Source organism: Neolamprologus multifasciatus, chromosome 10, assembly GCF_963576455.1.
Source record: "Neolamprologus multifasciatus chromosome 10, fNeoMul1.2, whole genome shotgun sequence".
Lineage (NCBI taxonomy): Eukaryota > Metazoa > Chordata > Actinopteri > Cichliformes > Cichlidae > Neolamprologus > Neolamprologus multifasciatus.
This window is the reverse complement of record NC_140448.1, coordinates 27204644-27221300: the sequence shown is the minus strand read 5'-3', so window position 1 is coordinate 27221300 and position 16657 is coordinate 27204644. Positions and strand designations below refer to the sequence as shown.

Genomic DNA, 16657 nt, shown 5'->3' with positions numbered 1-16657 from the left:
ATTGAGCTCTAGTGACCGTGGAGTCCATTTGACTACAGAGAACTAATTATGGTGTTAAGAAACAAATGTGAGATGATCTGAGCTTTATCACATGGCATGCTATCCTGCTGGAAGCAGCCATCGGAAGATGGGTACACTGTGGTTATAAAAGGTTGGACATGTGCAGCAGCAGTACTCGAGTAGGCTGTGGTTTTTTAACAATGCTCAACTGATACTGAAGGGCGGAACGTGTGCCAATAAAATATCCCCAGTGTTCTGTCTCCTCCAGCTCTAGTGCGCCTGTGTGAACTGTAGCATCAGCTTTCTGTTCTTCACTGACAGCAGTGGCACTCGTGTGGTCTTCTGCTGCTGTAACCCATCTGCAAGTTTTGACATGTTGTGCATTCAGAGATGCAGTTACTCAAGTGTTCATGAGTTCATGTTGCCTTTCTCTACACAGAAAGTCCCAGTAAATCAGCCAATCACCAATAACCTTTCTGATGTTCAGTTTAAACTTCAGCAGGTCGCCATGTTATTGGCTGATTAGATATTTGCATGAGCAATGAAGAGATGTACCTAAAGGAAGTGACCAGTGAGTGTACGTCTGTTCCAAACATAAGGGATCAATCTCCTTAATTGCCAAAAAGTTGATGCTTGTTCCTACTTAATTCCTCACTCTGCGTGGCCAAATCCTATGACTCACTAAAATGTAAATAATTTCCAAATAACTCTAAATTCACTGTGTTGGTGGGGTGATCCCAAACAGCTGCCTGTTGACTTTAAAAGGAGAAATGGGCTGTCTTGTAAATTAAACTTGATAAAAATGTGTAAGTAAAAACTTTAGTTTAAAAGATTTGCCACATCCAAACAAACCACACGCCTGCATGAGCAGCAGAAATGAGACTGACAACAATGTTTTTGGACAGTCTGATCACAGCAGCTCAGGACTCCACAGCCACAACTGTCTGTAATTGATTGTTCACTAGAGTATAATTTAGCCAGTGCCTTTGATTTGTTCTGCAGGAGTAAACCAGGCTGTGAATGGATGATCAAGATGAGCTCATCACTGTAGTAAATAATACCTGCGTGTAGGCCTGTACTGTGTAATTTCATTATCCACTGGCATGACAAATATCCACAGCCCAGTGAGCACGCTCAGCTCATCCCATCATCATGACTGTCCAATTTAAGATGATTACTAAACAGTGGACAGTGCCGTGCATGTGCTGGGTAGATTTTTGGAGTCGTACTTCTCTCGCCTGCCTGGCCGGCTCATCGTGGATTAGTGGAGGATTTTTCACAGGCAGTGTTTATCAACAGCACATCAGTCATTTTTTAAAGCCCAAATGGAATTAAACTGACAGGCTTTTTCTGCTTTATGCACATAATTCAAATGGGGAAGAAATAGCAGACAGTTCACGTAGAGGCAGAGGAAAAGAGCTAAAGCGGCTCATTTTAGATGGAGGATATAGCTTGAATACGTAGGTAAAGAGTGAGAAGCTGCATCAAAGTACAGTATGAGGTAAATAAAGATTAGTTTGAGCTATGAGTTACCAGCTGCACTGGTATACCAGTGATAATCTCATGCATTATAGAAATTTATTCTAATACAGTAATACACCATAAAACCAGCCATGCGTGCATTTTCTGATTCATATCTGGGTCTGGGCTGTGTGGGCAGCAGTCCCAGCAGAAATGCCCAGACCTCTTCCTCCAGCACTTCGGAGGTATTCCCAAACCAGCCAAGAGACATAATCTCTCCAGTTTATCCCGGGTTTACCCCGGGGTTCCTCTTGGTACGACATGCCCAAAACACGTCAGCTGGCTCCTGTCAGTGTGGAAGGCTTTTCAACAACTTCATATGCACTGCTCAAAGAAACTTAAAGGAACACTTTTTAATCAGTCATGTCCATCAAACAATATGGCATCCTTTCCTTCCTAATACATTATCGAGTACGTATCAGTGTAGATATCAGCGTGTTTTGTTTTTTTTAAATTGCGATGTGACGTTTTCAAAGTGTTCCTTAATTTTTTTGAGCAGTGTATTTGGATTCTCATCTTATTTCACCAAACAGTCAAACTGATAAAAAAAAAAAATGTTTTCCAGCTCTTCTGGTTGCTGTTTAGTTGGAGGCTTGTTTTTCCTTTTCCCTTCACTTAGTGTGAAATTAATGACCAAATCTTTGATTATATGACTGGTATTGGTCTTTTCTTTTAAAGATCTTACTTGTAGCGCCTAAACATTTGCTCAATCCTGTATAAACTATGAGTGCTTGGAGTATCCAGAGTGTGCTCTGTGTAAACATAAAACACTTATAAGTAGACTGGAGGAAGGCCTTTGCTGGAATAAAGCATCAGCAGCGATGTTTTGACATTTATCTTTGTCATGGCGGTGTGCAGCACATACACAACGTGCCACGATAACACAGCGGCCCTGTTTAAATCCTGCACGCTCCTCTGGCCTCAATCAGGACTCCGAGGGAGTCTCATCCCCACCTTCAAACCCACACTTCTGCACCCGGCTCAGATTGATCCGCCCAGCACGCCTCCCTCCCCCATCTCGTGTGGCTGCAATCAATACTAGCACGACTCAGTCATTTGATCGGCTGCTCACTGATTGATTAAGCAACACCCAGCACAAACCAAGCAGCCTCACGGAATGAGAAAGCACACCTGAGAGCAGACACATTGGTAAACATCCCGGTCTGCTGCTTTACAAACAGCCTCAGAACAGCTTCAGCTGACGGGATTTTAAAATATTTGGCAACACATGAAAGAATTTGTAAAAATATTCAAGTCGGCGTTGAATAAAAGCTGTACAGTTTACTGGGCTCGAATCCATACAGATGAAGCTGTTTTATGTCTCCACGGCTATCTGTGTGGATCTCATTTCAGATTAAGCCCTCACAGAGCGGCCGGTTCAGTGGGAAGCCATCTTGATTTTCATGGTCATTCATCAGGAGAGCTGACATCAGATACAGCTGTTTTCCAACATCATCTCTCAGATTAATTCACACTAGTCTCTCTGTGGCCTTAAAACTTCTCAAAGCTTTTTTTTTTCTTTCTTGGCCACCATGACAAACGGATCCCAGCCCTCGAAGACTCTGCACAGCATCATCTTCTTATTTTGTCGCCTTAAGTCAAACATTCTTCCATATAGGGAAGATTCCTCGTCAGGTACCGACATGAAGATGGATATCTGATGAAGGAAACAAAACCCAAACATGTGCTTGGCTTCCACGCTCGCATAGATTAAATCACCTGTCAGCCTCCGACCTAACCTTGTTTTACTTGCTGAGTTGAGGGAACACAGCACACACTGGTTTGGGATTTTTCTTTCAAGTTGACAACGCTAGTTCACAGCTCCATTTTCCCAAAGGCCTGCTGGTAAAGTGTAAAAGCTGTCAGACAAAAGCCCAGAGGGAAACATTGGTTCTTGTCATGTTTAGTCTTTGTCATACAGACCAAGGTTATTATTTTTTACTAAAACAAATGAGAAATAAAACTTACCTAAGCAGTATTGTGCTGTTATAAAGACTAATACATGATAACAACCAAAAACTGTGCATTATATAAGGAGATGTGGCACCAAGGTTATTACATTAAACTAAAACTCAAGTGTGGCAAACATTTTAGACAGGAAAAAAGAGATGGCTTGGAGAAAAGTGAGCAAATTTGTAGGATTTGAATTCCAGCTAACCCTTATCATTGGCCCAATGACTACTAGTGGCAAATGTTTGTAGGTTTCCATGTCTTACCACACCAACTGTACTTAAAAAACAAACCATAATTCCTGTAACAGGTACAGATGTTGGATTGAATGTGTGCCACAAACAAGAGGCACCTTCGTGAAGGTGCAAACTACTGGGCTGAGACCATTAAGAATATGTGATTGTCACTTTCATATAAAACAAACGGCAGCAAGTTAGTCGCACCTGAGAAAAGTAAGAGCAAGGAAGGGAGAAGCGCTGGCTCAGCTATGTTGGGGGTCCGACAGGTGCTCTAAAGAAGACTAAACAAAATTCACATAAAAATGTATACAAGCCTTGTCTGCCTTTGCACGTCTATGATGTCGACCACCCTTTGCAACTATGATGGCTTCAACACTTCTGGAAAGGCTTTGTGCAAAGTTTAGGAGTGTGGTCAAAGGAGCTTGCAAAGAAAAGCGTCTGGACTTCTTTAAGTTACTTGAAGACGTTTCACCTCTCATCCGAGAGGCTTCTTCAGGAGTGTGTTTGAGAATATTTGTAAGATCAGACACTGATGTTGGACTAGAAGGCCTGGCTCACAGTCTTCCCTCTAATTCGTCCTAGAGGTGTTCTGTTGGGTTGAGGTCAGGACTCCGTGCAGGCCAGTCAAGGTGTTCCACGGCAAACTTCCTCAACCATGTCTTTGTGGACCTTGCTTTGTGCATTGCTGCACAGTCAGGTGGGAACAGTAAGCGGCCATCCTCAAATTGTTCCCACTAAGTTGGACGCATGCGTTCTTTTCATTGGATCTAAGGTTCCAGGCCCAACTCCTGAAACCCAACCGTCAAACCCAGACTCGTGCATCAGACTGCCAGACAGAGAAGTACAATTTGTCTTTCTAGAGAACGCATCTCCGCTGCTCTAGAGTCCAGTTGCGATGTGCTTCTCTACATGAATCTCTCTACGTTCTGTTTTTGAGCTAATCTGAAGGCCTCGTGAAGTTTGGAGGTCTGTAGATAACGGTTCTGCACAAAGTCAGCGACCTCTGTGCGCTATGTGCCTGAGCATCCACTGATCCTCCGACTTTTACATGGCCTACCACCTCGTGGCTAAGTTGCTGTCATTTCCAATCGCTTTGACTTTGTTATAAACACACTAACATGTGACTGTGGAATATTCACTAGCGAATAAATTTTATGACTGGACTTGTCGCACAGGTAGCATCCTAGCACGATAGCACGCTTGAATTCACTGAGCTCCTAAGAACGAACCATTCTTTCACAAATCTTTGTAGAAGCAATCTGTAAGGCTAGGTGCTTGATTTTATATAACTGTGGCCATGGAAGCTGTTCATGTGGTTAGAAATCACCTGCTGTTAGTGTTCAACGGTTAAGAAGCTGGGAACACCAGGAAAGATGCCAGGCTTTATTATAGATAAGTGTGCAGCTCATACATGATGTTTTACTTGCGTGTTAGTCAAAGTCGTGGCTCTTCTTCCTGTCCTGACTTTGGTTTCTGGACGTGTGCTGCTCAGTATGAACATTAAACTAAAATGTCACGTATAGTTTGCTCACTCCGGATGAAATTAAAAGCACTCTGCCTGTAGCAGCTGTTGTTTATTGTCAGAAAGGCCAATGTATTCCCGGGTCCGTGGCTCTGTTTGTTTCACGGTGTCCACGCCAGATGGAGAACCTCTCACAAGTCGCAGTGGGGGGAAGACACAGCGGGAGGAAACGTAATAAACCCAAAAATCCACCAGTCACATGACAGTGACTGTTAATGGAGGGCACTCTGCAGGAGTAAACATCCGCTTCAACAGCTGTTTTTGTGATTTAACCCCTCCCTGTCACAAATTCATGCGCCTGTGTATCAAACTCTTCTGACCCACTGAGAAAATTACTGTGAAAATAATAAATTAAAAACAGTGTTTATGACCCATTTTTAACCCTCACGTGACCAAGCTGCTCTGGCAACTCAAATCACCAACTGGGGGTCAATTATGACCCAGTTATATTTCATACAGGAATATTTCTTTAAACGTTGCCTCCATGCTTCAGTTTCTTTCTGCTTTTACATCTTCTATTTCAAATATTTTGTGCAGAGACACTAAAAGTGAAGACTTCTGCAGCAGTAAATGCTGCATCTCTAGCAGCAAAACATTTTAATACAGTGATTGCAAGTGGCAAGTTAGAATAAAATCAAAACCTATGCTGTTTTATGATCATAATGATTAAAAAATCCCTTACTGTCTTCACTTTTATCCAGTCAAATAGCAATAATAAAAATAAACTTTAATTACACAGTACATTTCTTAACAAAGTACTCACAGAAGTGTAGGGGTTTAAGTCCTCAAAAAACTTAAAAGTTAAAAAAAAATAAAATGAACAAAGCATAGAAAACCCTGATGCACATCATTCAAAAATACTATTTTATTACTAAAATGATATTAATGTATTATAATACACAATTTGCTCCAAAGTACCTTCAGTTTTATTTATTATTATTAAAAAGATTTTTTTTTGTTTCTTTTTTTTGGGGGGGGGGGTTAAAGACGAGACAAGGATTTTGTGAATAAATCTGCTTTATTCTGCTACTTTAAGCCTGTCAGCCATGGCGTACTACAGAGCATGACAATATAGTGATCAAAAATGAAATTGAAATAAAATTAAATGTACTGTTGAAGAATACGATATTTCCACAGTGGGTCAGTTCATGTTAACTTTTTTTTTTTTTTTTTTTTTTCATCTTAACTTTAAAAACAGAATATGAAGAGCTGTTGGAAGTAGATTCGTGACAAATTCATGGTGGGAAGCAATTTTAAAATTAAAAATGTATAAAATGATTCAGGTCACTTTAAAATTGAACATTTAAATCTTGAAAAGTTTAAAGTTAGAGTTAATTAGAATAACATCAGCCTCATCTGTCCATCAGTTCACTGGTGACTCCACTTCTTTCCATTCTTAACCTCCTAAGACCCGAACTCTTTCATGGCGTGGGGTTTTAATGTCTCTTTGCTATTTTGGCTGATTAGGAGCTGATGAATGTAAAAAAAAGAATTACCTTTTTTTTTTTCTTCTTTTTTTTTTTAACCTGATTTTTGTTTCTCAGAAAAATTTGATCCACATATGAGGACATTTGTTTTAAATTTTGATAGAACAGTGGCTGTATAATGACCTCGTAGGTGGATATCAGGCCCTTGTAGAGCAAAACTTTGTATTTTGGTCTAGACAACCCAAAATGTGATGTCTGCATATGTGGACGCCAGGTCCTAGGAGGTTAATGCAAACCATTTAGGAAAAACCAGGATATCGATAAAGGAGGGAAAGAAACAAAAGCAGGACGTAAAGACAATATGAGACAAGAAAAAGAGCCTTCAAAATAAAATTAACCGATAGACAAATATCTAACATTAAAGTATGACAAAACCAACAAATAAAACAGGAACTAGACAACAAATATATCACAGTATTAAGGATAAAATTTATATATTATACGAACAAAAATTAAATTGGGAATTAAAGGCTATAAACACCAGGACCACCACAGCAGTACATAATTGTACTACTTTATTTTCTTAATCCAATTTTTTTTTTTTTTTAATGCACAACATACCAGCAAATAAAGAAGAACATGCAAATACCTGATAATAAAGATTGCAGGTTTTGAATCAAAAATCTGGTTTTATTGAAGGTTTTATTGCTGGTTGATGTCCAGTTCAGTCACCCTGTGCTCTCTGCATCACTCTGTGCTTTGACACATGTGGCAGAAACCAGGTCAGTGGTAGAAATCAGGTTATAGGGGACATCAGAGGACACATTTAGACCTGAAAATATCCATCAGCCACCTGACAGAGAAATCTGGCAACAAATTTATTAACAAATTTAGTTTTCAAGCAAAAACAGCGAAACATTTACCAGATTCAGATCTTCAGATGTGACGATTTCTATTATTATTTAATTCCAGGGTTTTTTTTGTTGTTTTTGTTTGTTTGTTTGTTAATTAGTTCACAGTTTTAAAGCCAATTAAAAGAAAACAGGGGATTTATGAGGAGCTGTGTAAGATACACAAGGATTATTTTGATCTTTGGATCATACCGAGCCGCTCTAGTAGAGTCAAAGAATAAAGACATGTAGCCAAAAATTAGTAATCAGTCCCTGAAAACAGAATCTATTTCTTTAATATGCCAAGATTTTAAAAAAGTTCGCTGTTCAGTCCTCACTAAGCTGTGAGTTAGATTAACTCTAGTTTCACACTGATCTTCACTATCATCTGATCACACTCCTCACTGCTCATTTGTAGCTTTTGCCATGCACATGTTTAATTAAAATCCCATTTAGAACCTGATTATTTGTATATATGACCATGAAAATGACCCCCACCTTTATACCGCTTCTTTGAAAATGCATGTGTGACAGAGAAGTCTAACAAATGTACAGTATCCGTATTTACATCAACTTTAAATGCTCAAAGCTGCACGGAGCAGGACGGCGTACCAGAGGTATCTGAACGTCTTTAAGCACCTGAAAAACGTATTATGTCCTAGATTACACTCACGAAAGTCGAACATTTTCTCTAGCTTTTCTTAGACAGTGGCGTCTGCTTTGTGTGATTTCTTTTCTTTTCTTTTTTTGTGCTCTCAGGAGACAATAAACACCTACAAACAACCGAGCGTGGTTTGACAGTGGATTGTGTGCGCACGCTTTCAGTTTGCACATCAAACACTGTCAGCTGCACAGCAGAATGAGCTCAACAACTTGAAAGGAGGAAGTGTCAATTTTAGCAAAGATTTGAGTCAGTTAATTGTGTGTGTGTGTGTGTGTGTGTGTGTGTGTGGGTGTGTGGGTGTGTGGAAACCAAACGGGAGTAACTCCGGGCTTGTAAAGAAGTGGGTAAGCTTGCTTTTAATCGTCAAGTTTTAAACTTAATTTGGTGAACTCTAAGGAAGCTACGTAAGTATTGTGGAATAAATCTGAGTTTTGGTTTCCGGTATGTGTAAAAAAAACAAAACAAAAAAACCTGACTGTGATTAATTCAGTGATTACTCCATAAATAAAACTTCTATTGTCAGTGCTCGGTTCAGCCAGACGATGCTTGTATGGTGCTGAGAACACACACACACACACAGTCTTTGAAGATTTGCCAGAAGGACATGTGTAGTAGTATTAAATTTAGTTGCAGTGAAATATTGAGTCAGACAAAGTTCACCGGTAAACATCCCTGATCAGATTGAGCTTGTTTGAACGAGTCCCGCTCTGCTTAGTGTGACGTCCTGTCTGCTGATGCCGCTTTATTTGTCTACCCTGCTTCACAGGAGCTCCTGGAGAAGTTCATGGGGGGAAACGTAAGCCTGGACGAGTTCTTGGACTCCTTCCAAAGCTCCAGGAAGACGTATCACGTCCGCAGGGCTCAGGCAGAGAAGATGCAAGATCTCGCTCAGGCCAGGAAGCAGCAGGGGAAAACCAAGAGAGCGGAGGAGTGCAAAGCCCCGGAGGTAAAGGACTCGGAAAAGCTGCAGGAGCCTCAGCGGCCGAACGGCTTTTTAGCGCAGGGACCTCTTAGAGTGTTCCAAGTGCGCTATGGCCTCACGCCTGCCATTCTACTCCCTCATTACCCTGTTTCCCCGCCCGCCTCGGCGCCATGCCTTCAAAGTAGCGCCCCCACCGCTGAGCCCCAGCTGGGACAGACCCACATCCTCAGCCCCAGCGCCCCACTTCCAGGACACGGCCACGCGGTGGGCCTCAGGGTTATCGGACAGCTATCGGGAGGCTGGCCGGCTAACGGGCGGCCCGTGCGAGTGCAGCAGCTTTACAGGCCGAACCCTCAACAGCCCGAACCGCCGTACCGATAAGCCGGAGGAGGAGGAGCAAGGGGAGGATGAAAAGCCGAGAGGTCTTCCGAGACGTTGGAAGCAAACGGTGGCTGTCACAATCATGTAAGCAAAGACTGATCGAGAGACGGGCAGCGCTGCAGACGTCCGTTTCTGTTCTCCATCCATGACACTCAAACGTAACACATCGAGGGAAGGCGAGCAGAGGGAGCGAGGCAGGGGGACTGGGATGGGCTGTGATAGCTGGTAAACAAATCTCTCATTAAGCCTTTTTTATTAAAGAACAACAAAAGCAGAAAGAGGAGCCGGCTGCAGATTCAGCTGGAGGAAAACTTGATTTGATGGGGGCTGAAATGAAAACTTCGGCGTTTGTTCAAAGTTTTAGCTTCACACTCAAACATTTTCAGGTTCTTATCCAAAACTTCTCGTACTTTGATTTTTTTTGTGCCAAACTTTCTAACCCTGTGAGATATAAGTAGCCTAACTCTGTTTTAAAGAAAAAACTAACAATAATTTGTTTTCTGGGTTTTTTTTAAGCGTGTTAGGTGGTATATTTGTTTTTCTCCCACCTGCTGGGATAACAATTTTCACAGGCCCTGACAACTTGGAGATCTACCCAAGTCACTTGAGCAACTGCAAAAGTTTGCAAGAAATCGCTAGATTGAAATCGGAGAGCCTGAAACAATTATAAAAATTAACACTGCCATCAACACAGCTGTGTTAGAAAGGTGGATGATAGGTGCTTCTCCCCTTCACAGCCACAGGAACGAGTCTCAAACCTGGAAATGAGTTTGCACATCCGGTTCTTCGTAGCTCAAATTAAAGCCCGTGTTTTACGTGAGCTTTACACTTTTTCTTCGTTTTGTTCCACAACATAAAAGATGCCAGTAAATAGTCCACTTGTGGATTCTGTGGAAGGGCACCAAACACCCAGCGAGCTTTAGCAGTGATAGTGTGGTGTTAAATCTTTTATAGCCTAAGATTATGGTGCTCAATAAAACATGAGCTTTTCTCTGTTTCAAATCTTATTTTTCTGGCTTTTTTGGTTGTTGAGCCACATGCGGCGACGTGAACGTCCTGCTTGGCCTGCAAATTATGTCGTCTTTTCAACTTTCTGTAAAAGAAATGTCTGAAAAACAGAGCCAGCAGCAGAGCAGAGGGCGATCATGGATAGAGACCTGCAGGAAGAACACGGGCACCAGTTAAAGTGTGATATTCGATATTTTAAACTCTGCTTCGGGCTGAAACTTGCAAACAACACCAGTAAAACTACACAGTCCAGTCCAGTCCAGTTTCATGAAAGCTGTGTTAGCGTCATGTTGTTATAGTCTCGTATTTACCTGCCAAACTTGTTCAAGTTCAGCTCAGATGGGTGTTTTTATCCCCAGTGATCCGGGCCACTCGTGAATTTCCCTCATAAACAAACATATTTATACGACAGGCCGTTCTCTCACCTCTGCAACGCGCCAGCGTGGAGTCGGTGCTGTTATTTGCCTCGTTAAATCACCCCGAGCGTTTTAGAGTCGCTGGTGAAGTACAGTAGCCCGCAGCTTTTAATTAAATGTGTCACATACATTTAATTAATATTTCATACTTTATGCTGCTCGGCTCATGTTTATTTAATCAAGCTGCCACTAAAACAGCAGCTTTTCGTTACTGGAGATCTGACACTTGAAACGCTATCGAACCCCGTCCCTAGCGAGAGTTTTAACTGTTATTTTAATATATTTCAAAGAGATCGAGGTGAAGCACAGAGTTGCGAAGCACATCTACAAGCCGGGGGAGACGGACGAGTATGTCGTCGTTAATTTGTACAGCCGAGGACAGCCGGAGACGCTCTGTCACCGACGTGAACGATGACATCAATAAAGTGGCGTTTAATATAAACTCTCGTCATCTGTCGCCTCATCGAATAAAGCGACTTTCATTCTTCGCGACCGCCGAGCAAAGTTTGAGCAAAGGCGCGGCGCAGACCAGAGCAGGTGGTATTTATTAATAATTCCCAGACTTGAACCTCGCAGTGTTATTTGCAGTGTCATGTGTGTTAGAATCGCAGACGATTACCCAAAGCCTTCTGCCTCACATCAGTGAGCGATTTATTTATTCATGTAAATCCTATTTTAAATGGCTGACTTCAAAGCTTCTTGTTTACCATGCTAAATGAAGAGCTGCTTCTCCTTTTCAAAGCAGCCCGCTGTTTTCATTTTTGTTGTTGTTGTTTTGTTTTTTTTCCTCTCTCTCCGTCAAACTGAGCTGCAGAGTGAGGCAGACTTGATCTCTATGAGAATGCGAGCCCTCAGTAAAATGAGAGGAGGTTTCCTTCTTCATTTTCTCATCACGCCATTTTGCATCATTTAAAGGAGGGAAAAGCTTTGCATTGTAGTTGTAATGACTCTGCTCTTCAACATACATTTCGCTGATGAATAACTCAAAAGTACGCGCTTACTAAAGCCTGACGAAGTACATGAAAATGCCTTTTTACAGCCCGGCGCCCAGTTACATGAAGCGTGTCACTGTTTGGGAAGAGTCGTTATATACACTTTGCACTAGAAGTGTGAATGGATTCCAAGGCTCTGAGTTCTTTAACCTTCAAGTGACCGAGTGCTGTGTTTTTATACATGTGTGGGAAAACGGGTTCGTCCATCTACTTCTGCAACTTTTCATTGTTCTTTATTGGAACTGGTGCTGCAAAGATGATGTAGAGTTTTGTTTTTTAATGTTATTTGTTAGAATTTTTCACTTTTAATCTCCACATTGTGGCTACTACTAGTGACTTGCATTTTTTTAAGTGGATAAAAGTGATTTAAAACCATAATTATTAATTAATTATTAGAAATTTTCATCACAGGTCAAGAAAACCCCACAAACTTGGACAGAGCCGTACAAAATGTGTTCCCATGTAGTTAAGAGCTTGGTTGCTTGAGGGTTAAAGGTTGTGTGTTTTGTTTTTTGTTTTTGTTTTTTACATCTTTTACATTATTTTTTGTTTTTTTGCACATCATGTCTGTCCGCTAGCATTCAGTTCAAAAAAGTCGACTCCTGAGATCTGAAAACGGTTTTATCTCACTACAGAGAAGCAGGAAGGTTGTGGTGTGTTTGGGGTAAACGCAAAGCAAAGTTTGCACCCTGTAGCGCTCAGAGAGGCGAAAATACGTTCTTGTATGTTTGTAACGGGCATGCGAGCGATTAATCAATTAGATGTGTAAGCGTTGCCACCCTTGCTGTACAACAGGATTTGCCCGCTGGTTCTCGAGGGGCGTCCACCCAGGAAGCGACTAGCAGCAACGTCACTGCGACCAGAAATCATAGAAAGCCACTTAAACTTAGAGATACCAGATTAAAACTTTTCTAGGCTTTGCAGTCAAGGCAAATTGAAGCATGTACCAATAAGAGTAAAGGATACTGTTGGTTGACATGAGGAGGTGGTACATGCAACCGGAGCCTGGACCGCACTCTTGCAAGCAGCCCTTCCTGTTTGAAGGCCCCTTAAAACTTAGCAGATCTTTATGATGGCGAAAGTGTAAACAAGTGAGCCAGCGTCAGTTCTGCGGTACTTTAACCCTCAAAGATGAGGACCGTAATCTTAAACGCTGTCCATTAAAGCAAATTTTAACCCTATTCGTTCGACCCCTCCCCTCTCATGTGTTCTCCTGATGCCACAAGTGATCAGAAAAGGAGGAAAATCGAATCGTTTGTAAGCAGCTGGAGATTCTCTTTTATATATAGACAGAAAAAAGGGAGGGATCTGTATCTGCTGCAGTCTGGATAAAAGTAGTTGTCTTGCTTGCTGCTAGTGGCCACATTGTCCACATAGAAAAATAATAAAACATGCTAAAGTGACTTCATTCATGAGGCAAAACCTCGCTTTGCACTTACTCTGAACACACCATTAGACTCAAAATGTCTGGGTAAAAAATACCGGTCATTGCTTCAAGAGTGCAAACACCTTTTGTATCCTGAGATCTTAGTTTTTTTTTTAAATGGTTTAAAAGGTTTGCTTTTGTATTCCTGCTATTAAAAGGCAACTTGCAGATGGTGCATTACATCTGATCTAAATGAACCCGCCTTTTCATTTTAATGTTTGCCTTTTATGAACTAATGTGTGTCTGTTTGTTGTTTCTACGTGTCTGTGTTTGTGTTTGTTTGTTTTTTATGCTGTTTGTGTTTTTATTTATTGTTGGGAAAACAATAAAGTAAATACAACAGACGAGAAGTCGGAGAAAAACACGAGCAGTCACTCTGTTTTAACCTCACGTGTTCACGGGTCTTATTTTGTTGTTGTTGTTGTTATTGAAAGATAAAAATCGTGGGAATAACTCAGATTTTTATTTTAAAGTCTGTGTTCAGGTGTTCAAACATCCAGAACGATCTGAAAACAGAAAAACATAAGTATTTAAAAGATGGACCCACCAGGATTCTGTTTTGATTGTTGATTGGATGAATCTCACCTCGTCTTTCCATTACTTTTATTTTTTTTCCACATGTGACTTCATGCCTTGGGCCACACCAACTTAAATGATAAAGTATCCTGTTAATGTGCAAAAATAAAAATAATAAATCACAAATTCCTTAATAATTAGAAACTTTTAATATGCTGATATGCTTTCGTTTCGAGGTGAGATATTAATCAAATGTCTCTATGATCAGTATAAAGGAGATGGTTTAATCCCTCTCTGCTGTTTTTCCTGCAGAACTAAAAATATGGAAAAAGCCTGAATTGTTGAAATGTTCCTTTAGCTGCAACATTTACAGAAAATTAACATTTGAAAAACATCTGAGTATAAACTGCTGATGTAACTGGGCGCTGGCTTCAACAAACATGCAGTTGTGTGTCCACTCAGGGTCTTTTTTGGGGGGGCGGGGCAAAGTGGTGCTGCTTGTTGAGCTGTAGCACAGATGGACCCAAGGTGACGCCGAGCTTGAAGCCATGGACCTCATGTTGCCCCTTTCTACGGCAGTGGTTCTCAAGCTGTGGGGCGTGGATGTCCAGAGGGGACGTATGGGATGAAACTAAATCAGGAAGATTTTTGTAGAGAAAATAGAAGTATAGTAGTATAGAGTTTGTTCTGATGTTCAGATTTCTACTTGAGTTTCTGGACACACATTATAATTTTTAAATATTGTATCTGTTTGTTGGGGGGGGGGTCTTATTTTTGTTTCTAATTGCAGTTTTTCACGTTTTCTGTTGTTTCAGAATACAAACTTTTACGTTTTTTGGTTTGTTTTTTGTTTTTTTTACATTTCTGTCGGCTTTCACCTTTAATTTTTTCCCCCAGTGTGATTCTACTGACAAATTACATAATAGAAAACACCAACAATTAATATTTTTCACTTTTAAAGGGTGAAAAACTCAACATTTGAAGTTGTCCGCTGTAGCTTGTGACATGGGGCCGTGGGCGTTTTGAAGATGGGCATGCCATAAAAAGTTTGAGAACCACTGCTTTACCCCCCCCCCTTATCCATAACCAGAGCAACGATACCAAATCACCTCCAAGCACATCCCATAGTTGCAGTAAGATTCTGGGGCTTCAGAGGCTTAGAGACCCCCCCCCCCCTTTTTTTTCTCCCCCTCTCTGTCTGAATCCCCTCAACCCTCCAAATTCACTGGGATTTTATTCATGCTGATGATTTGTGTAAGACTGGCTGCTTAATGTGTTTGGAGAATCCTCAAAAACGATGTAAAGTGCTTGTTTCTTGTTTCTGAGCCCGTGCTTTTTGTTTGTTTGGTTATTGTGTGTCTCTTTTCTAACTCGGACTCATCCCAGCAGCCTTTCCCAAATAAAAAAACAACAAAAAAGAAGAGTAATAAAACAGATAAATGAATGTCTCTTTATAATTTAAATTATGTGCCAAACGGCCTCAAAACATTTCAGATGATTTGCATCGCAGCATCCGCGGTGGAGGAGCTGTGGCTGCAGGCGCCCGCATCAGATGATTATGAGTGACGTCAAAGCTGATCAGCGCCACAGTGAGTGAAGATGAGCTAATAATATCCAAGTTGAGTCATTTACATGCCTGCGTCAGCTTATGGTACAGTACAGTATGTGTGACTGGATCCACGTGGCTGTCAGAAGCACTCAAAGAGCTGAAAGCTGTAAATGTCACCTTGCTGAGAAGAAACAATAAGAGTGGGCTTTAAAAAACTTCTTTCTTTGAGTGATTTCTGAGGGTCTTTTACTTTTCAAAATAAAATGACAGCAGAAGCCTCATATTTAAACTGTGGGAATACACAACAAAGCATGTCAACTCCCACAGCAGGGAAACAGATGATGATTCAGATAGTGAATCATTACATTCATGTGAAAGGGCAACATGCCATTAAAAGTCCCGAGTCTGGGAGAAAAGCTGTGCCATTTCTGTAAATACGTTTTGTCATTTGAGTCCGAGCTTGCTTCGTAAAATCTCCAGAGCAGGTTTTGTGCAGCACACCACATGGGTTTAATTTGCTGTGACGGCTACTTTCCAACCCAAAATAATTGAGCTGAACGATCTAAAGACACAATTTTCTATTTTCCAGCCTCTCTGGTAGCTTTCAAGTCGCAGCAGCTTGTCAAAGATGGAAACGTTTCAGTCCCCGGCGTGATGGATGGAGCTGTGACGTTTCAACGTTATGTTAAACAGAAGTTTCTTGCATGGATGCGGAAACTTGAAATCCAGACTCTTTCTTACAGTTGGAAGTGAGTACTTTGAGTTGTTCACAGAAAGTTAAGTAGGTTACAAGCACACAGGAGAAGTCAAGTTTACCTCAGAGCTGCACAGAGGAAACAGGAAAAACATTTTTAAAAAAATGACTAAAAATAAACGAAACAAAAACCCAACTGGGAAGTAGTAGAGCGACAGTGGTTCCCAACATGTAGGTCAGAACCCCACACGTGGCCACAGTTGAAGGGTCCTGAGGTAATAAAAGCCAAACTGTTTTTAAGTGAAAGGAACAATTCTTCAACTAAACGATTAGTCTGAAATGCCATATAAACATCAGGTTTCACTTTCTCTCTCTTAAGGGTTTGGTACCAAAACATCCTGTTTTAGAACAGTAGGTAATAGTTCAGGTTAAAAAGCATCTGGTTTGTAAGATACCAGGATAGTGGGTTCCACACATGTTCACCTTAATGTATTTATTGACATAGCCACTTAACATCACCATAATGGACAGTATAAAAAA

General features: G+C 41.1%; 1 protein-coding gene across 2 annotated transcripts in view; it reads left to right on the top strand.

Annotated features, from left to right (window-relative positions):
- vps37d (VPS37D subunit of ESCRT-I) overlaps positions 1–16273 on the top strand; it is a 48792-nt gene extending 32519 nt beyond the window's left edge. For both annotated transcript variants that reach the window (XM_085175887.1, XM_085175886.1), the window contains exon 4: positions 8980–16273. In XM_085175887.1, coding sequence (XP_085032013.1) covers positions 8980–9516 — 537 coding nt within the window. In that variant the 3' untranslated portion in view covers positions 9517–16273. The remainder of the gene's footprint in view (positions 1–8979) is intronic.
- The last annotated feature ends 384 nt before the right edge of the window (positions 16274–16657 follow it).